At 43.8% G+C, this 21,836-nt stretch overlaps 1 protein-coding gene across 1 annotated transcript; it reads right to left on the bottom strand.

Moving 5' to 3' along the window:
• Nucleotides 1-948: 948 nt before the first annotated feature.
• Dad1 (defender against cell death 1) lies at nucleotides 949-21,766 on the bottom strand. Its single transcript, XM_051195745.1, has 3 exons — nucleotides 21,496-21,766; nucleotides 8,326-8,500; nucleotides 949-1,180 (listed from the first exon to the last, which is right to left on the bottom strand). Exons 1-2 carry the CDS (start codon nucleotides 21,704-21,706, stop codon nucleotides 8,370-8,372), a joined length of 342 nt encoding a protein of 113 aa, XP_051051702.1. The 5' UTR covers nucleotides 21,707-21,766; the 3' UTR covers nucleotides 949-1,180; nucleotides 8,326-8,369.
• Between the last annotated feature and the right edge of the window lie 70 nt (nucleotides 21,767-21,836).

Below are 21,836 nucleotides of genomic sequence, written 5' to 3'. Positions count from 1 at the left end.
AGGCAATGGAGCCGAGCTCCCCAGGCTATGCTAGTGTACTGGTGTGACCCAGGCAATGGAGCTGAGCTCCCCAGGCTATGCTAGTGCAGCCCCACTGGACAACTTCTGCTGCACAGGTCATCTGCTAAGCAGCTACAATGGAACTCAACAGGGCTGTTCCCATACATGGCAAACTTGCTGCTCCTGAGATGGACACAGGCCTCACTGGATGCCCAATGCCTAGACTTCAGCCACCAGGCCTGTACTCTAAGCAAGCTTTGTCCTTAATGAGATCTGTTGTCCGTTTTTTCGAAGACCCATAATCTTAAGCACAAATATGAGCCTCATTTCTTCCCCTCCTCAGTGAGGACTGGGACCTCTTAAGACAACTGCAAGTGAAAGGAGACTTGTGGAGAGCTTCAGAAAACACCACGGGATGCAAATCAACACTCATGCCTGCGCGCACACCACAGGGACACATTCTCTCATACACAGTCACCACAGACACAACACACAGAGACACTTGCCTGCCTTCACAGACACACACACACACACACACACACAGTCACACTGTCAGTCTCCCTCTCCCTCTCCTCCTCCATGTCACACACACACTTTGCACCAGCTTATATGCCTTGAGACACACATTTCACTTTTCAGCAGAAGTGTGTAGAAACAATGTACCGTGAAAACACATAGTCCAGTTCTGACAAGTGCTTAGTGGTGCAGTTCCAGACAATGAAGAATTAGTAGAGGATTACCTGATACATCAAAAGGACAAAGGACTGCGTGTTCCAGGTTGTCAGCACTGTATTTGTCACTAACTTCAATGACAGCTACTTATTGAAAACAAAGGTGAAGGTTCACAGTTGCATATCAACAACTTGTGCAGAACTTGTGAGCCCACAGAGCTGAAGGGAGACGCTCTTCACACAAGTGTGAGAAGAAAAGATGGCAGTCGGAGGCATGTGAGGAACAGCAGAGAAACTTTGTTTAATTTGGAAAGTAAGGGTTACACTTGGGGAAGGTAGATTCTGTGTTAACATACACATGGTGAGGCTGGTCTGACACAGCAAAGGGAGTCTCTGAACCCCCCATTTCATACCCAGTCAGGGTCACAGTTACGCGCAGATCTGAAGACTCAATGTTCAACAAGCTGTCATCTCAAGAATTCTTATCCAGGGAATGTCAAGGAGTGACCCTGAAAGACAGAAGCAGAAGGGTGAAGTGTGAAGTGTCATATCCCAAAGCCTTCATCTAAACTGTCAACCCGAGGGTGGGGACAGCCATGGCACTCATCCTGAGCACCAGAGAGCATCTCAGCCAGACTGCAACAACCAGAATAAGGCCAGCTGTTTTCACGAGAGTGTGTGAGAGTAGTATCTATAAGACAATATTCACACCTACATTCCAAGCTCACGAAAATGGTGCTGGGTGAGGAGCTGAAGAAACCAGACTCCAGCTCTCCATTGCAGCAATCATAACTGCACCAGCTCCCAGCATCCTACCTGCACCAGCCCTCACCATCAGCACTCAGTGTCCTGCATCCTGCCTGCATCCTGCCTCCTGCTTATGCTAGCACTCACCATCTACACCAGCACTCACCATCTGCACCAGCACTCACCATCTACACCAGCACTCACTCACCATCTACACCAGCACTCACCATCTACACCAGCACTCACTCACCATCTACACCAGCACTCACCATCTACACCAGCACTCACCATCTACACCAGCACTCACCATCTACACCAGCACTCACTCATTTGGGGACAGACTCAAGACAGGAGGTCAGATTTCTCAAAACTTCACAAAGGGCCAAGGTCTTTAGCAGTGACTTCTTGTTTACTTAGTTCTTTGGGTAAGATGGGAAGTAGCTGGGTTGCTGCTTCGAGCTGAGTGTACTTCTGACACTAAAGCCAGCCCATGAAGAAGGAAAGGGCTCAGGAAAAAAAAAGGCATCTTAGGCGGTATTTTTTTAGAAACCCTACTCCCAAAGATCAATTCCCTCCTTCTCCAGTGAAGATGTACTGAGCGAGTATTCAAACAACTGAGGCCTCGGGATTTCTCAAATGTTAGCTCAGTACAGCTGGGCCCAGTGGACAACTCAGAAGAGCCCTTCCAACTGTAAAGGCTATCAAAAACTGCCACAAATGTCTTCCCTGAGAGTGAGACACCCAAAATGGAAGACAGCTACTGAGAAAGGCAGCGGGAGGTCCCATCTTTCACCCAGGCAGGAAACTGTGTAGATCTGCCTGGCCTGATCTACGAGGTAAAATACAAGGGATGATGACGAATACACTGTCTAGAGATGAAAATGGTAACGCCAGGCAGCTCCCCTCCGGGGACATGCTCTTTCTCAGTAAGCTCTCTACTCAGACACTATCTGGACAGCTGCCATCAAATCCATCCTTCCCTGGATTCTCATCACCCTATTAAACTGGAACTGGGGGGGGGGGGCGGGGAGGGGGTGACATAAATCAACAACCACTATGCAAAACTCCTAGGAGCAGAGTTCAGTCTGAATCACCCTAATGTTACAAGGTCCAGATCGTAACTTCTAAAAGTGAAGGACACTCCAGAAATCAACTAGGCTAATCCTCTCATCTTAGAAATGACAAAACCAGAACTTGATAGCTTGGAAATTTTATACAGAGCTGTGCTATCCAACCCAGTAGCCAGTAGCTACACAGACTTTCTTAAATTTGGTCAAAATTGGGTGAAATTATGGGTTGGGCTGGGGATATAGTTCAGCTGGCAGAGTAATGAAACCCTAGCTTTGATACTTAGCCTCCATAAAGCTAGGCATGATGGCACATGTCTATAATCCCACAATTTGGGGAGTGGAGGCAGGAGGATCAGAATTTCAAGGTCTTCCTTGGGCATGTATAAGCCAAAGGCTAGCCAAGGATTCAGAAAAAAAAGAAGAAGAAAAAAAAAAAAAAAAAAAAAAAAACACTATCTAAAAACAAAAAATAAGGAAATTAAAATTCCTTGGTTATCGAGTTCCTTTTCAAGTGTCCATCAACCAGCATCAATCACATGACTAGTGGCTAGTGCTGTGGGTAGTGCAGACTCAGAAAAAGGTACCAATGTCAGGTAACCCTTACTGGATGAAGTCAAGCCTCCCAGTCTGCATCCCCATATGGCTCTCCTGTACCACAGTAATGATGCCTGACTTTGCAGAAACACCTAAGGGTCTATGTTTATCTCTTCTTATGAACTTCTCTTCAATTTTCCCATTTAAAGACAGCTAGTTTAAAATATTTTAACAAACACAATCTAATAGGAAACATCTATACATATATACCATACATATAATATGTATAATATGCATGTATGTGCTATATTATACAGATATATTTTAGATATTACATGTGTTATATTAATTAATAATTTGTGTATATATAATTATCACTCAAAAGTTCTTGCAAATACCTGCATTTAGGCTCCAAGTGTCCACTATGAAGTACCCACTCAAGTCACTTAGTACCAAGGACTAAAGTCAACTGCAATTGGCCAAGGCTGTATCCTCGGGTATAAGGTAGTTGTGCAGTTCTGCCTACCCCACTACAGAGCAGGCAAAAAAAAAAAAAAAAAAAAAATTATGTGCACTGATGAAAAGATGCATATAGAGGAAATGTGAAGCCTAAAAATGTGGGAATGTGGTGGCAGCAAAACATCCTATAGCTGGTCGGTTCTACGACACTGCACATTTTATTTTGAACAATCCCACTAATGTTCCACCTGCAGAGACCCAACAGTAGGAACGTGAATAAAAAGCAACAGCTGGAGGGAAAAGAAGAAAAAGCAAAAGCAAACGGTCCACAAAACAGTGACCAACATAAACATTAGTGATGAAGGCCAAGCTCCTCACTGTACAGGTGGGAAACTGAAGGCTGCATCAGCCTTAAGGTCCACGCCCCCAGGAACAGGGGCGTGCAGGGCAGGGCAGGAGTAAGACTGAACGATTTAGAGCATCATGACAAATGTAGGATGTGAGAGGCACAGATCTCCCTAGCTAAGCCAGGTACAGCAGTGACCTCTTGTCCCACACTGAGGAGGCAAAGGATCGGATTGTGAGTTCAAGGGTAGCCTTTGCCACAGAGCAAGACTGTCTCAAACAAAACTAAAAATAAATTTAAAGTAATTTAAAAACAGGACTGATGAGATGGATCAATGTGCAAAGGCACTTGACAAGTCCTACAAGCTGAGTTCCAGCCCCAAGCCCCACATGGTGGAAGGACGGAAACCACTCCCATAGGCTGTCCTCTGACCATAGCTGCATAAGTACATACACACACACACACACACACACACACACACACACACACACACACACATAAATCTAACTACATCTGTCTCTCTCTCTCTACCTAAAAAGACCAACCAGAAGAGTTCAGCCACCAATTAAAAGTCAATTAATACTTTTCACTATTAAGACTAATCATACAGAATTAATCTCACCTTCCAGTCCCCTGAGAGAGTTACAGGACACGCTCATCAACTAAAATATAAAACACTGTTGCCAGTAGGAGCTCATTATTGAAGGCAATAAACGGTCTAGAATAATAAAGGGTCTTAGCAACTGACAAGAAAGGGCAACCCAGTAAACACAACCCTGGGGTGGTGCTGAGGGTTCTAGCTCAGCACTGCCCACTGCTGACCGGGATGTAAGGCAACCCCTGATGAGCATCTCAGCTCCCATGAGCCTCTGCTGCCCTCCTATGACTGGAAAGGAACTAGCTTTGGTCATTCCGCCAAAATACAACTGGTAGGCTTTGTAATGTACTCTCAGCAAAGAAATGTGCGTCCACTAGGTGGCAGCAGAGCTTAGAGGGTAATGTCTAGACTGGTAGGTAGCCCAGACTGCCTCAGATGGTCAGGGTCCCATGGGTGTGTAGGCAGCACTAAATGGACTGGGGTGGGTAACTAGGCAAGGGTGGATACTAACATGCACAAACCCACACAAACATACCCACATAAACATAATTAAAATTAAAAGTATTTTAAAAATTAAAAAAGGAATCTGAAATTGGGTCTGGTAGTTGTAATCCCAGCCATGTGGGAGGAAGAGGGCGGAGGGTCAGGAGCACAAGGCCATCCTTCGGTACATACATAGATGTTTGAAGTGACCTTGGACTCCAAGGGACCCTGTCTAAAGGCAAAACAAACACAAGATTTCTCACAAGGCTCTCTGGATCTCTCAGTACCTGACCCACAAATAGGAATGGCACGCTCATCTTTCTGAGGCTTCTTGAAAATAAAACGATCCTGCACAAGCACTGAAAACAGCATCCAGTGGGAACTCTATCTGCTCCTCTCGGCTCCCTAAACCTCACTGGTTTCTCCGGCCCAATGTCACTCTCCGTATCTGCCTTTCCTCAGTGGTTTTAAACATCAGCTTCAAATTAACTAAAAATCAGCTACATTACAGATTTCATAAATGCCCAGCTCTCAGTTGGAAATTAAGAATGTTAGGCAGCAACATGAGAATCTAGCCCCAAATGTGCTGCCATATAACCCCACACTCCATTTCATCAGAATAAAGGAAGTAGACTCGGACAGTGTCTCATAAGTGTTTTCGCAAGGTATTGAGTGGGTTTGTTTTTTACTTTGTTATCCTGCCTTCCGAGTTATTGTAACTACTGAGGCCTCACTTGGAAACAACCTTTAGCATGTTTGGTACCGTAAGCACACAGCTAAATTAAAACCACACAGATGGGACAAAGAAACGTGTCAAGTGGAAGTTGTCTGGGAAATGTGCGGGGCAATCCCCCAGAGGTTTCCCTACCTTTCCCACAGGCCTGTTTTCTCCAAAGTGACTGGACCCTGTGATCTGGGACTGGAAGAGTCTGCATTCTCTGAGCCCATAATTCCCAGCTCAGCAGGTGGCCCTGGGCTGTTAACATGATCTGCACTACTTGGTTTCTGCTGAGCTTGCTTTTTTGTCTGTTTTGTCATAATTTTGAAATGCTGAGTTCTTGGAAGCCAAGTCCTCCTCCAATCATGACAGCACCAGGAAATAATTTTCCGTGATCTATCTTTCTGAGCCTTGAGAACACACAGCCTTGAAATGTGTTCTGTTTCTACTTAAATACATAAGGCTAATTCATCTAGAAAATACCTTTACAAATCTAACCTGAGGTGGTCAACACCGGAGGCTCCATTTTCCAGCTCCACTCAAGGCATCCAAAGGAGATGGTTAACTGGCAGGCTCTGTGATTCACTCATCACTACTCTACACTACAGTACACACACTACAGGCACAGTCACTGTTCTGTCTCACAGCACTCTGTTCTGATCTTGCTAAGACTCTAATCATGTTTTACCTATATGTGTATGGGTCTTTTACCCTACTTAATTTAAAACAGGGTCTCATGTAGTTCAGGCTGACCTCCAACTCAATATACAGCTGAGAATGAACATGAACTTCTAACCCTCCTACCTTAGCCTCCTGAGGGCTGGGATGACAGGCATGTATCGCTATGTCTGTTTTGTGCAATGCTGGTATTGAACCCACAGCATGAAATACATTTCTGTGTGGTGGTTTGAAAGAAAATGGCCCCCTAGGCTCATAGGGAGAGGTACCATTAGGTGTGGCATTGTTGGAGTAGGTGTGGCCTTGTAGAAAGAAAGTGTGTCACTGGGGGGGGAGGGGGGAGGTGAGATCTCAGATGCTCAAGCCAGGCCTAGTGGCTCACTGTTACTTCCTGCTGCCTCTGGATCCAGATGTAGAACTCTCAGCACCATGCCTGCTTGCACCCTGCCCTGACAAAAATGAAACTAAACCAGTCCCTAATAAATGTTTTCCTTTATAAGAGTTGTCATGGTCATGGTGTCCCTTCACAACTATGACACCCAGCTCTGTTTCTTTTGTTTTTGTTTACACTTTTTGAGATATAGGTCTCGACTGTTCACTTTTAAAGGTATTTTCCTTTCCTTGCATTCCAGTAATCAGCACTGACTAGGGATGAGGGAGGGATGGAGAGCAAATCCGGTCTCCAAGGACTGAAACTGAATTAGAATGGTAGGAGGAAGTGGTTCTCAAATGTTTTCAGAGACTAAAGCATCCCAACAAGTTTCCCAATCTAAAATGAAAGTTTTACCTGAATAAACAGGATTGTTTTTAAGGTGAATTTACATGCCATTTCAAGCAAGTGACAGTTCCTGCTAGAAAACGAAATGCACACTGCAACATCGCTGCATGCACTCTGCAATGCATCACTCTGCTCAGAATTCTGATGCTTTCAGTACAAAAACACAGGTTTCCACGTAGTGTGCAATGAGACTGGTCCTGAGACATTTTCCCCAAAAGGTAATTATTTTCTAAGATTCTCTTCTCCTACCAATTAGAAGCAATAGTACTACACTTTATGTGCAAAGACAAAGGAGAGAGCATAGGCATTCATTGCTGAGTTGCACAAGCACCAGGCCAAAGTATCGATAGACGGAGGCCACTCTCTACAACCAGATACCTGCAGATGGAGAAGCTACTAGGCTGTTCTGGGCCCATTTTCTCGTATAAAAGGAACAATATTGATATGTACATGGGAAAAAAGATCCATGTACCTATCACAGCTTTAAGACTGCTTCAGAGGTGTGTCAGTCTGAATGAGAATGGCCACAGGCCTGTATGTTCGAATGCTTCCATCCAGGAGGTGGAACTGTTTGCGATGGATCAGGGGGTGTGGCCTTGTTGAAAAAGGTATGTCACTGGGGGTGGGCTTTGAGGTTCAAAAGCCCATACCATTCCCAGTTAGCTCTCTGCTTCATGCTTGTGGCTCAAGATCTAAGTTCTCAGCTGGGGCTCCAACGCCAAATCTGCCTCCCTGTTGCCACGATCACCACCATTACAATCATGGACTCAAACCATTTGCAACCATGAATACCACTTTCTTCTACAAGTTGCCTTTGCCATGATATCTTACCACAACAAGAGGAAAGTAACTAAGACAAGAGGAGAGAATAAAAAGAGACAAGCAGAGAGGCTTTCAGTTCTACAAAAGGGACTAGGCCCACTTTTGTTTCTCTATCAGAATTCTGTAAAGTTTATTTGAGGGGCAGGAATGACTTCAGTGCCCAACAAGGGATGAAGCAAATAAACCAAACGCTACCAGTCTGGTTCCAAATCTTCTCTCAAGTTAATCCAACTCTATCATTTAAGTTTGGAACACAGCAAGCTGATGGCCATGCTGATAAAATCCACTTTGAACCTCCAGGAAATTCTACAAACATCTCATGGCACTATGAGAATTAATCCAACTAGGAGCAGAGCCAGCCTCCTCCAATTTTACTTGCTAACATCAACACAACAGGACAAGGGCTGTGATCACCACTTACATTCTGCCAATCTCCAACTCCACGACTAAGGAAATGGGAGCTGTTCAGCCAACGAAGTTCATGACGACAAGGTGCAGGATAGTGCTGGCAAAGAGGAAATCAGCAAAGGCTCGCTCTGGAGAGATGCCTTGGAAATCCGCCTTGTTCTGGGGGTTGATCTGTATTCTCAAGCAAACTGGGTAAGAAACAAAACACAAAAGTCACTATCTAGAAGAATAAAACAAATGATTTCTAATCAGAATGCAGATACATCCTATGATGAAAATTCTCCTCTAACAAAACGAATGCACATGTACACCCAGAGGCCTGCACAGGACTGACCCCTACAATGTGCACCAAGCTAGAAACATTTAATGTCTAGTCACAGCACAGAGGGAAATTATAGTGCATGCAAACAAAGATACTATATGGCAATGAAAAGAAACTTCTGCTAGATACAAGCTGAATGAACTTCATGGTATGCGAGGCACCACAATCCAGACATAAAGAGTACATGCTACATGACTCCACACATACAGAACCTTAAAACCAGATGGTGGGGGAGATGGCAGAAGGGAGAACTGTTACAAGTTTGGTACCAGTCTAGTCTACAGAGTTAAGATCCTGTCTTTAAAAAGCAAAGTAACAACAAATAAACTAGGCAAAATAAGTAAGGACAGTGGTTCTCATCTTTCATGGACAGAGAGGAACCCTGTATAGTATGACAGTATTCTCTGTCTTGATCTGGGCGGTAGTTAAATCAGAGAATTAAAAATAACTCATCCCAAGCTAGGTAACAGTGAGCACACCTGTAACCCCCGCACTTCCCTGGCAGATGGAAGGGATCCACTCAATGTCACCTCCACAGCAAGCTCAAGGTAAACGTGAGCTATACAAGACAACTCTCAAGAAACTAAAACTAAAAATAGGGCTGTGAGATAGCTTACTGGTAAAGGCACTTACCAATAACCCTGATGGCATGCATACAAACACACAATAAATAAAAACTGCAAAAGCTAAATGGAAAAATGTATCAAATTATATACTTTTAAAATGTTTTTGGTTGGTTTTGGTTTTGGTTTGTTTGTTTGTTTGTTTGAACAGGGTGTGTGTGTGTGTGTGTGTGTGTGTGTGTCTTTAGCTGTCCTGGAACTCCCTCTGTTGACCATGCTGGCCTCGAACTCATAGAGACCCATCTGCTCTTGCCTCCCAAGTGCTAGGATTAAAGGCATGCATCACCGCCACCCGGCTCGCTTTTACAATCTGAAGGAAAAATAAAGGGGAAAAATGATACCTCAGAGTTATGCTAAAACTAAGCTTATTCACAGATATATCTCACCCAACTCTAAGAACTCTCTTAATCTAATTGATTTAAAGGTGTCTAATCACACCTACATGAGGCTATAGATACAGTAATAACAAAAGTTGGGCTGGAATGACAGCCTTATGAAATACTAATCATTTCCACAAGAGGCATGCATAATACATGGCAGAGATTATAAATACAGCTGCTGCCCTTGCAGATCTCGTACTGTAAATAACTACCTTTGATAAAGTTCTAGTGGCTGCTTATCCATCTCAAAAGACTGCAAAGACCCAACATAAGACTCCTGACAGTGATCTCTCCCGCGACATTTCTGTATCCCTCAAGTCTCTAAAAAGGCAGCAGCCAGTCACCCAGACGTGGAAAGCAGCTCCAGGGGTATTCTCTGCTCAAATACCTTTATGGCTGTGATAAATAATCACACCTGCTTCAGGCTAGCACCCACTCCAGCATTAACAAAGCAGCAGCCACTCAAAGGAGAGATAGATCAGACTAGTGCTCTAGAGTTCATCACCATAGCAACAGTTTCCATCACCCTGGGCATGGAAATACCACAGATGTGCAATGATCTTTATGAAGGACACTTACTGGTGGAGTAATGGATCCACTTAAAATCTTGCTGTGAAAGGTCAGGCTAGACCATCTTTTGGGGAAAGCAACTGGCAATACTACTTAATATTTAAAATGGTTTTATCTTTTGATTAATGAGTGTCTTACAAAATATAGTATGCTTATAAATTTGAAAGAAAGAGAAAAAAGGAAATGGCCCAAATGTCATCAAAGGGAGTAATTATACCACAGACCTGCAATGAAGCTCTATGCAATTATTCAGAATGAGGTAAATGACTTTTACTGAGTGAAAAGAAGCCAAAAGTACTGACTCATTCCAGGTCTCTTTTTAGTTATGTTTGTGTATTGTATATGTTGTATGCATATGTTTATGTGTGCATGTGCATAAGGTAGGGGTGTAAAAACCAGAGGTTGAATTCAGAAGTCTTCCTCATTCAAAACCCACCTAGTTTTTTTTTTTTTTTTTTTTAAAGATTTGTTTTTACTGTGTGTGTGTCTGTATGCTGTCTCTGTATGACCTGGGTATACAGGTGCTCCCGGAAGCCAGAAGAGGGCATTGAATTCCTTGGAGTTGTAGTTACAGGCAGCTGTGAGCCTTGGACGTGGGCCCTGAGAAACAAACTCACATCATCTGGAAGAGCAGGAAGTGATCGTAACCACTGAGCCATCCCTCCAGCCCACCCACTTTATTTCTTGAGGCAGGGTCTCTCACTGAGCCTGAAGCCTGTGGCTTCAGTTGGGTTTGCCAGCCAATGGACTTCCCCCAGCTTGGGCTACAGACGCGTGTGGCATGCCCATCTTTCCCTGTGAGTGCTGGGGACCCTAACTCAAACCCTCATGTTTCTGCATCAACTGCTCTGCCTCCGGCCCCACACTGCTCTTTCTAAAACTTTTATATATAATTATTATATTTATGTCCTTATTTTATATATAAATATTCGGTGACTTGGTTGTAATCTAACAAAAATTCTATAGAAAAAGACACAGAACTATTAACAGCAATGAGATAGAAAACAAGATGGTGTTAGGAGTATATTCGGAACACGGGAAAAGCTCTGCGAAAGTGGATATAACCATGGACTGATGCTAATCCTAAAATGGCCATAGTAACTCAAATTCAGTGCAGTAACAGTGCACAAATCAACCCCACAAGCATCCAGTGTACCTCAGAGGTCATCCAGACCAACACCCCATTTCATTCTATGTGTATGGATGTCATGCCTATGTGGAATATACATGCATCACATGTCTGCCTGGTGCCCAAGGTTAGTATATAGAATTAGATCCCCCAGAACTGGAGTCACATGAATGGTTGTGAGCTCACCATGTGGGCACAGGGAATGGAACCTGGGTCCTCTCGAAGAGCAGCCAATGCTAAATGCTGAGCCATCTCTCCTCTCCCAACACTCCATTGATGCATAAAATGCCTAAGCCAGTTGAGGGTTTTTTTTTCTTGGGGGGGGGGGGTTGTTTGTTTGTTTGTTGCCAACATGACACAAACTAGAGTCAGCTGAGAGAAGAGAACTTCAGCTGCGGAATTACCTCCACCAGAATAATCTATGGGCATGTATTTGGGGCATTTTCATTCCTTTAAAAAAAAAAAAAATTGTACTATGTCTATTTACCACTGTGTGCCTGGTGCCCTAGGAGGCCAGAAGAACATGTCAAACCCCCTAGAAGTGGAGTTACAGACAGTTGTGAGTACCCATGTGGATGCCAGGAATTGAACCTGGGTCCTTTGGAAAAGCAATCAGTTTTTAACTGCTAATCTGTCTCTCCAACGTGATCTTAACTAATAATTGGTATGGGAGGACCCAGTCCACTGTAGGTAATGAGGTCCTGGTTTGTATAAGGAAACAGGCTGAGCAAGCCAGTAAGCAGCATTCCTCCATGGTCTTTGCTTCAGTTCCTACCTCCACGTTCCTGCTTTGCCTTTCCTTGATGATGAGCTATAACAAGTAAGCCAAATAATCCCTTTCCTCCCCAAGTTGCTACTGGTCACAGTGTTTATCACAGCAATACAAAGCAAAGCAGGACACTGTCCGTGAAGTGCTGGGAAACAGGTGTGCTGGAAGGAGCCTCCAGGAATAACCCAAGAATTTTCTGAAGGATACTTACCATGTACAGGGTCAGATAAGCTGCTCCCCATGAAAATTACACCCCCTCCAGAACTTGTGTTACCCATAAACATATCATATCCTTCAGCTGCTTTGGACACAAGAAAGGTAAAGAAACTTGTTTGCTCCAGAAACAAGCCTTCAGTGTATCCCTGAGCACTTCCAAAGATGGAAGCCGACTAACCCTGAGGCAGCCTGTCCCCTCCCAGCAGCTCTATTTCATCTATCTCCTTAAATGCTCATTTGTTCAGCAAAATATTTATCAAGCATCATTCTAGATGCTGGGAATGTGGCACAGAGCCAGCCAGACAGGAGTCTGGCTCCTGAGGAACTTACAGTCTGTAGAGACAAACACAAGTCAGCAAACAAACAAGAACATTCTGAGCAGGGTACATATTGTGAAGAAAATGGAGCAGGATAAAAAGACTAGAAAGCTGTCCTTTTAAAATGTTCCTAAAGTCCTGGTTTGAAGGCTAAAGACCCAGCCACATCAAGATCCAGGACTGAGCAATCGAGACAGTACATGAGTCTTGACACGTTTTAGGCATAACCAGTCAAAGACACCAAATATCAGTGACCAGAAGACTCAGGAAAAGAATCTGAACTTAGCTAAAGGGCAATGTGACACACTGCAGGGTCTGAGGAGCTGCGTGACATAAACGACTCAATTCTCTAAAGGTTAGAACTGCAACATGAGGAATGGTTTGTGGGACTAGAGATGAACGGCTCAGGATCTGAAGAGTTCAAGGTTAAGGAGATAAAAATAGGCAGAAATGAGATAGACAGAGTCGCTATATATTCTGGGGATGACAACAGCTGGTGAAATGGATGTGTGAGTCAAGAGAAATTATGGGATCAGAGACTTCCTGAATATCTAGCTGAACAGTCTACCCATGGTTGACCCTGTATACTGCCGAGAAGCAGATGGCTGGGCAGGGAAGGTTCTATTTGAGATATACATTACACACTTGAGAGACAAGACAGACATCGAGAACAAAAAAAGGAAGTCAGGGACTGGATTTACTAATTTGGACAGGTCCAAACTAAAAACATAAATAACATGGTAATTGTATACATACACACGGAACTTAAATTCACCTATGAAAATAAACACAAAATGAAACAGCCAGCACAGCAGGGAGGGAAAGGCAGTAGGTGGTGAGGAGGAGGCGGCCGCAAGAGTGTAGAGAGGAGTACTTCACTCAGAAAGGATAAGCCAACTGAGCCTAATGCCGAACACTGAGCAGGGAGGTGAGGTGAGGCAGACAGCTGCTCCACTGGGCAACTGGTGAGGGCAGACCACCGCAGAGCACTGAGGAACAAAGGGGCAAAGGCAGAAACAGCAACTATTCTCTCAACGGTGACAGAGAAGAAACAGATGGTTTCCAGGAGTGCCTGGGGTCAAATGGAATAATTATGTTCGTTTGAGACAGGGTCTCTATACACGCATGGCCTTGCTGGCCTGAAATACACTCTGTAGAGCAGGCTGTCCCCAAATTCACAGAGATCCTCCTGCCTCAGCCTCCCGAGCACTAAGATTAAAGTATGCACCACCATGCCTGGTTTAACTATTTCAAATTAAGACAGTATTAGAACATGTCTAAAAGATAAGAAAAGATCCGACAGAGAAAATCCATGGAGCTGAGTAGAGGGATAATCGCAGACGTCGCCCGGCCAACAAGAGCAGACAGTTCCTCTGAAGAATCGGAGATGCCGGCACATGACACAAGAGGGACACAGCTTACCATAGGGGGAAGAGGTGGGACAGCACGGGGACAGGCAGACTGCAAGTCAACAACTTTACTGTTAGTAAAAAACTAAAATACAACATAAGCTGTGAATACGGGCAATAAATGGAGCAAAGCCTGAGAAGTTACAGAGCACATTTGGGAAAGTGAACATACAAGGCACACGCTGCAGGACCACTGGAAGGACTGGGATGCCCAGCAGGCTCCCACCCTCACCATCACCACTCCCACAGTTACCTGTCTGCATCTCCCTTAAGACCGTAAGAGTAGGGACCACATCTGTGTGCCTCACAGTTCAATCTGCAGCACCCGAGCAGACAGCCTGGCAAACAGAACTCCATGCTCCTTAAATTAAGTTAACATGCACGGTGCTAAGCAAGGATGCAGATGTGAATGTGCCTGCCCTGGCCTTCCAGAGGGCAGACAAGCAAAACAGATGCAGCCTGATGGAAAAGTCCATCTCTCTTCTTCCTTAACCCTGCCCACACACACAAGAGGCCTGGGTCTGCTGGGAGTCAGGAAAGGTTCTCCAGAGAGAGGAAGCCCTTGCACTGTGAGGAGTAAGATAGCCTAAGAAAAGTACAACTGCCTGACATCAGTGCTCATGGAAAGGCAAGTAACTTCCTGACACTGAAGGATAAAGGACAGGGGCAGAGATGAAGAGGGAGGGGTCAACGAGGCAGGCTCCCAAGAGAGCCTATGTGTCATGAAAAAGTGAACAAAACATAAACTCTACTTTGGGAACCACAGACAAATATGGTTAAGCAACACAATCAAGCGTGTAAACAAATCAAGTGAAACAAGATGCCAGAGGCTGCACAATCAGGAAGCAGCCTGAGGTACCAAGAATAAAAGAGCAATGATGGATAGGACATTTAGAAACAGGACAATCAGCCATGAAGTTGGCAAACTCCCAATCTCATGGACAGCAGCTAAGAGGGATCCACAAACCTAGCAGACACTCCCTAAAGCAGCCAGACCCCAGTCCACATAAGTCAAAGGCTCCCTTGAGACAGAAAACACTATGGAGTAGTCTCCAATTCAAACTCCTTTGGGTGTTCTTAACTGGGAGCACTAAACTTTATTTCGTAAATGTCTTAAATTTATTATGTGTGTGAATGCAAGTGTGTGTTAAGTATACGAATGTAGTATGTGTGTGTGCAGACGCACATACTTGTGTGTGCATACTTTTGGAGGCCAGAGGCCACTGGGTGTCCTGTGTGTGTGTGAGAGAGACAGAGAGTGCTCTCTCTCTCTCTCTCTCTCTCTCTCTCTCTCTCTCTCTCTCTCTCTCTCTCTACCTCTCCCTCTCCCTCTCCCTCTCTCTCTCCCTCTCCCTTTGGGACAGTTTCTCACTGAACCTGAGCTGAGAGACAGCAAGACACAGCAATCCTTTTGATTCTGTCCTGTCCCCGGCCCTGGGATTACAGGCATATGTGGCCGTTGCCTGGCTTTTGCCATATACACTGGAAATCTGAACTCAGACCTTCATGCTTCCTCTGCAAGCACACTAACCTACCAAGCTATTTCTCCAGCTCCCAAATTCTATTTTTTTTTTTTTTCAAAAGCAAAACTGCTAAGTTTGAGAGCAGACGGACCAAAGTTGTGAAGTGACTTAAAACAATGATTTCACAGACTAGGGATGAAGCCCCGGGGTGGAGTGCTTATGTAGTAACACTTATTTTTAGCCATACTCCTAAGGACAGACTTAACTATTTCCCACTTACCCTCCCTAAATAGTACTTGAAATGAGCAGATTTCAGCTAGGTAAAAAAAGGAAACTAAGAAAGCTGCCAACACTGAAATGTTAACTCAGAAGCGACAGATGTCCTTTCTCTAGTGAGAGCTAACCATAAGATAAAGAGTCAGCTTCGAGAATGAAATAGGAAAACCCTCAAGGTCCTTTAAAAACCTACTTACTATACTGGAACAGGCTCCTCAACCCCCTTCCTAAGACCCTAAGTAAATCACCCAGCCATGAGGACACATGTCTTAGCAGGCTTTTAAAAGTTTGATGGCATCATTCTAAACTGATTTAAAACGTACTGACCAATTTCCAAAGAGCAAATGTGCACATGCAAAAGGAATTACCAGTCAAGCATGAAGAGGATCAAGCTGAAAAGCATCCTCCTCCAAGTCATACAACTTATATCAACTTCAGGTCTACTGTTTACTTCAACAACAAAGAACTGTTGTTGGATGGTAGGTTTGTACTTTGTCAGGAGCTGTGCAGCCTATCAGCATATGACTACCTGATCAACAGGTTTCCTTGGTGCAAGGCACCTGTGGAAACAGACTCTTATCTTGGCGAGGACACTGGACAGTATAAGAATTTGTAAAATTCATGCAGCTTGCAGGCTCTTTTATCTCTCATTATATTATTAATTCAGTCACACATCAATAGCTAAATTCTATGTATAGAATAAGGTTATGTAGGGAGTAGGAAGGTGTTTTGGGGAAAACAAAGGGAACAATGGGGGCTTTCATAATGATTACGCTGTAATCCTTAAAATATAATGTATTTCTTAAGTGTCAAAAATAGGAGCATAAAGCTGTTCATGTAACCTTGGAAAGAAAAGCTCTGTTTAAGTATAAATAAAGAGAGCTCTATGTTAGAGTAGGTTTTTCCACTGGTCTGATCCCATCACCACACCAGCCACAAATAACACACTGAGACTCTGAGCTTTAGATATAAAGCTCTTGGCCAGATACTAATTTCTTATTGGCTAGCTCTGTCTTAATTATTAACCCATTTCTATTAATGTAAGTACTTGCACGTGGTCTTATCTTACCAGAGAGAGGGGCTGGCGTTTTTCTCTCTCCGTTCTCTATCTTGGATCTCCCCCCCTCCCTTTCAGTAGGAAGTAATCTTAATGGTGCCCCCTTTCCCTACTCTTGGAATTTAGGGATAATATTCATCTTCTTTGGGTTGGTTTTAGTTACTTGTGTTGGGTATGGAAGGTGATGCTTAGACTCGGGTATCTCTTTTAGACAGGAATAGGGTATGGTTGGAAAAGGTATGGTTTAGAATGGATATAGGTAAATTAGCCTATCTTCTTGTGAATTATTTAGTAAGAGTGAGATATTAGTATTACAGCTTACATTGTTATATATTCTTATTTGTGGTAACCTATGTAAAATTAAGTTTATATTCCCTTCCTGGAAGAATTGTATATGATATTTTGTTATATTGTGTAAAATCTTTTCACTTATGATGTTTTATGCACATTATCCTTACCATATTCTATGTATGTATACTTTTACTTATGTTCAAAACATTTTGTATATTGATACAATTTAGGATATTTTATCATGCTGCCCTTTATAGTTCTACCTCTGGTCTAGACATTTCTACGCTACCTCTGTTTTAAAGATTTACATGTCTATATATGTACAGTTATATTGTTTAGGTATTTGTCCCTGCTTTACTCAAGAAGTTTCAGTTTTTTAGCTAAGTTCTGAGTATTACAGATTATCTTCACCCATGTTTCCTTTACCTGAGATTAGTCAGACATAGATGCTTAATCTTCAATCACTTCTTTACCTGAGATTAGTCAGACATAGATGCTTAATCTTCAATCACTTCATAAACATGCAGAACATGGCATTTAAATGTTTTAATATTAGTACTCCATTGACACTGTTGCTCCTGACAGCACCATGCACTTTCCTGAAAATATGTTGTACACTGTTGTTGCTCCTTCTGGAGTCCATCCTTGCTTCAGCTAATGGCCTCTTGGGCAAAGAACTGCCCCCACCTTGACCACTGATTTGGAAATGTGGTCCTATGTGCTTACAGGAGACAAATGTAAAAGACTGCTGAACCTTGTCAAGTCAGGGTAAGACAGCCTTCCTACCTCCCTGCTGTTGTTGTGGTCTGTCAGATACTCTTGGCCTTAGCCAAAACTGGATGTACCAATGTTGCTGTGAGACCTTGGGTGACTGTCCAGGTAGCCTGCTGTTTCTGTCCTCGCTGCACCTTTTGGAAGTTGCCTATCCACACTTCCTGTCTACCCTAGTATTGTTATTTTCTTTCTCAGGTCTTGATGAGGTTGAAGATTAAACTATCACAACTATTATTCTCTCTTCCTAGTTAGATATATTAGGTACTAGACTTAAACTTTCCAGTTTAGGACAACTCTATTGTAAACTCCGTTATGCCTTCACCCTAGGACTCGATACGTAGTTAGTTTTGTTCTCAATTTTCCTTTTCTTAGAGCACAATTATTATTCACTGTTTTGTATCAAGCCTAAATCTTTTCTTTAGACTAAAAGGGGAATTGTAGTGAGATACTCACTTTGTCTGCTTCTGTGGCACTGACCACACCCATTGGGAGTGGAGCCAGGGGCGGAAGTGACCCGTGGAACTAGGTCTGAGGAGGAACCCAGGAACGCTCTCTTACTGGTGGATGCGGAGAGGAGAGCATCTGGTAGAACTTGCTGGTGTTCATCTATCTAGGTTGTAAGTTATTTCTCCCTGAATAAACACCTTTTCGGTCTATTTGTTTATCCTGATCCTTATTAAACCGCGATAGCTCTAGCTATTTGGGACCACTGGAGTGCAATCCACTTCGTGGTCAGAAGTTTTCCTTGCTCTAATGCTCTTTCCCCACCTCAGGACCTGAACCTGAGCCAAGGCTGGACCACAGCAGTACTTTCACTTATTATTTACTGGTGGGAGTGCACATGTGTTGTCGAGAGGGCAATTAGCAGGAGTTGGTTCTCTCCTTCTATCATGCTGGTCCCATGGATCAAACTCAATAGTTCTCAGGCTTGATGACAGGCACATTCACCCACCGAGACATCTCACCAGCCCATGTTGTCTGTAATTCTCCTACAATAATTTGGTCTGACACCCAAAGCTCCAGCATTCAGTACCGCTTGGTCTTTCAAAATCCTCCAACGCAATTTCCTACAACCTCCCTTCACCAGTCAAACTGTCCCTTTCTCTTCCAATAAAAACACAGAAAGGAAAAAAACACTTCAGCAGGTATAAGATTTCCTGTCTCAATAATATGAACAAAAGTCAAACATGCAAATCTCAAATTTTTCATTAAAACAAGTTGTTACTACCAGGCAATGATAATGATTGGGGCTAGCAAAAGAGGTTAGATTTAATAAACTTAAAGCTGCCAAAAGAAACATGGCAGCCAGGCTGCTGGAACATGTCCTTGATCCCAGCACTCAGCAAGTAGAGCTACATGAATCTCTGTGAGTGCAAGGTTAGCCTGATCAACAGTTCCAGCCAGCCAGGAACTGAACCCCTCTTTCAAAAAATGGGATGGATGGGAGGGTGAGTGAATGGATGGATTTGAGGATTTAGCTCAGTAGCAAAATGCCCCTAAGTTCACAGTGAGGGAGTAGTATGCAAATGATAACTTTCTGCAGCAGCAACAAATTATCAGAAATCCTTTCCCTTTTTTCCTTGAACCCACTTTACTTTCTTTCATCTTATTGCCTGTTACCTAAAAGATTTGAAAATCTCTTCGCTATTGACTGACCCCAATCTTACTACTGATAAAGTCCTCACTGCTAATAATGTCCTCACTGTTGACACCAGTCTGACTGCTAATGATGTCCTCACTGTTGACACCAGTCCCCCTACTATCAGTGTTCTTTGATAAGCAGTCTATCCAATAACAAGTCATATAGCTCCCACTAGCACCTGACAATTTTAGCTTTAACAGGCACAAAAACACAACTTGGGAGCTAGAGAGACTTCTACCTCAGATGGTAAAGTGCCTGCCTCAAAGCATAAGAACTTGATGGTTCAGATGCCCAGCACCCAAGTAAAATCTGGTCTGCACTCACCTCTGTAACTGTGGCTCTGGAGAGAATGGGAGGGGGCCAGACAATTCACTACAGAACAGAAAGACACCCTCTCCTCGAGGTCTCTGGCCAACCAGCCAGTCCAGTCTCCACAATGCTACTGGTCACTGACATCTATATATGCATAGATGCACAGACATGTACAATACACCATATACACAAGACACAGAAAATGTTTTTGGAAGGAAAGATTTTTAAAAAGCAATACTTGACATAAGCAAAAACCACCTGAAGGAAGGAAAGAAGAAAGGAAGGAAAAGGGAGGGAGGAAGGAAAAATGAAAAAGTCAAACTCTCTGCTTTATCACACTAAACTAACTTTTCAACAGATCATTCTTTTTATGTAGTCCTGGGAAGCCAATGTTACCCAGAGGCTCATGAAGATGAGGTGGCTTCCACAGGAGAAGGCTTATTTAGAATCAGCTCTCAGCTTTACCCTGTTCCTCACTTCTATAATCAGAAGCAAAAGTTTAAAAAAAAAAAAAACAGGTTCTCAGCCAAGTTCTTCCTCCTGGGTAATAAAATCGTTGTGAAGTAAAGGGGTTTGTCAGATCTGGCTGATAGTGCTAACATATCCTGATGGCTACGGTGCAGCCTTGAGAAACTGAACCAAAATTCAAAGACTACTGAACAGGCTAACTCTGCAGCACTAGCTCTGACTGGGGCACAAGCCATGATGTCCTGAGGCGTACTTAAGTTCTGAAAAGTAAGATCATCTTCAGTGTGCCTGAGCTAGCAGTGTGAATGTGTATATGTGACATGAGATCTATGTTAAGGAGGTATTACTGTAAGTCAAGTGTCCAGACAAGTCCAATGCCATATTTTGTCTGTGCCCAAACTAGCTCTAATTCACTGAAGGGGGGGAAAAAAGCAACAGTTAATAAACCCCCAAAACACTGCTGACCATAATACACTTGGTAGCTAATGTTCCTGAGTCAAACCTGTTCCCAGTTTTTACTCAACTCCATGGGGCAAGAAAGATCAGAGTTCAGATGAAATTCGTGGAAGTAATCCTCATTAAATTTGGAAGTATACAAGATTAACAAATTTGGAAATCAAGAAAGAACAGCAAACACACAATTGTGTGGGGTAAAAAAAAAAAAAAAACAATTGAGTTCGGGGATAATGAGAAAAACAAGGGAACACCATCCACACACAAAGTGGGGGCAACTAAAAACCAGCATCCACTAACCAGCGTCACGAGCAATCACCAATATTTATATCCCTATACCCGCCTTCCCATGGATGGAGTAGGGATTAGGCATAGGTGACAGAGACGGCTCAGGGTTGGCCTTTTCATTTAGGGGTCTATCAACTTCAAACTTGTATTAAAGCTACATCAAAGTTGGAGTGGGATGTTTCCTTAGAGCAGTATTAACTGCGGTGCATCACCAGAAGAGAGTTTCTTCACACCTTCCTTTCCAGCTCCTAGGCAACTGTCTGGCGTTAGAAACGTGACATTTCTGAGCCTGTTTCCTGGATCCCAAGAAAAGAAGTATGCGTGACTTCACAGGCGACAGCCATCTGCAAACTACCAAAGGGCACTGTGAGGACGGAGCTGCGCGCCAAAGTGGAACATTATTCCCAGGATACGGAATCATTACCCGCTAGGATGAAGCTGCCCACACAAGAGATGAAGCCGGAGAGGAAAGAGTTGAAGGGGAAGGTGCCCACGAGGAGACAGTAGCCGAACTGCAGCGCCCCGGTCAGCAGTATATAAAGGAGATAGGCGTCCAGCAACTTCAGCCGCTGAGGAGTGGAGCTCAAGTACTCCTCCAGGAACCGCGAGATGACCGACACCACCGACGCCGACATGACGAACGCGGGACAGACACTTCGGATACCGGACGACCACAAGGGACTCGGTTCGCGCGTGCGCGCTGGCGGGCCCTGGCCACGCCCACGCAGGCCTATAGGTCGGCCTTGGCGCGTCACAATGAGTGCG

The sequence above is a fragment of the Phodopus roborovskii genome, unplaced genomic scaffold (assembly GCF_943737965.1).
Source record: "Phodopus roborovskii unplaced genomic scaffold, PHOROB, whole genome shotgun sequence".
Lineage (NCBI taxonomy): Eukaryota > Metazoa > Chordata > Mammalia > Rodentia > Cricetidae > Phodopus > Phodopus roborovskii.
This window is presented reverse-complemented; position numbering and strand designations above follow the sequence as displayed.

Excerpts from the sequence above, each read along its gene's own strand:
- Dad1 (XM_051195745.1), bottom strand. The coding sequence starts at position 21,706 with ATGTCGGCGTCGGTGGTGTCGGTCATCTCGCGGTTCCTGGAGGAGTAC. Across the intron at positions 8,501-21,495 it reads GGGCAGCTTCATCCTAGCGG|TTTGCTTGAGAATACAGATC; the intron begins GTAATGATTCCG and ends TTTCTTACCCAG.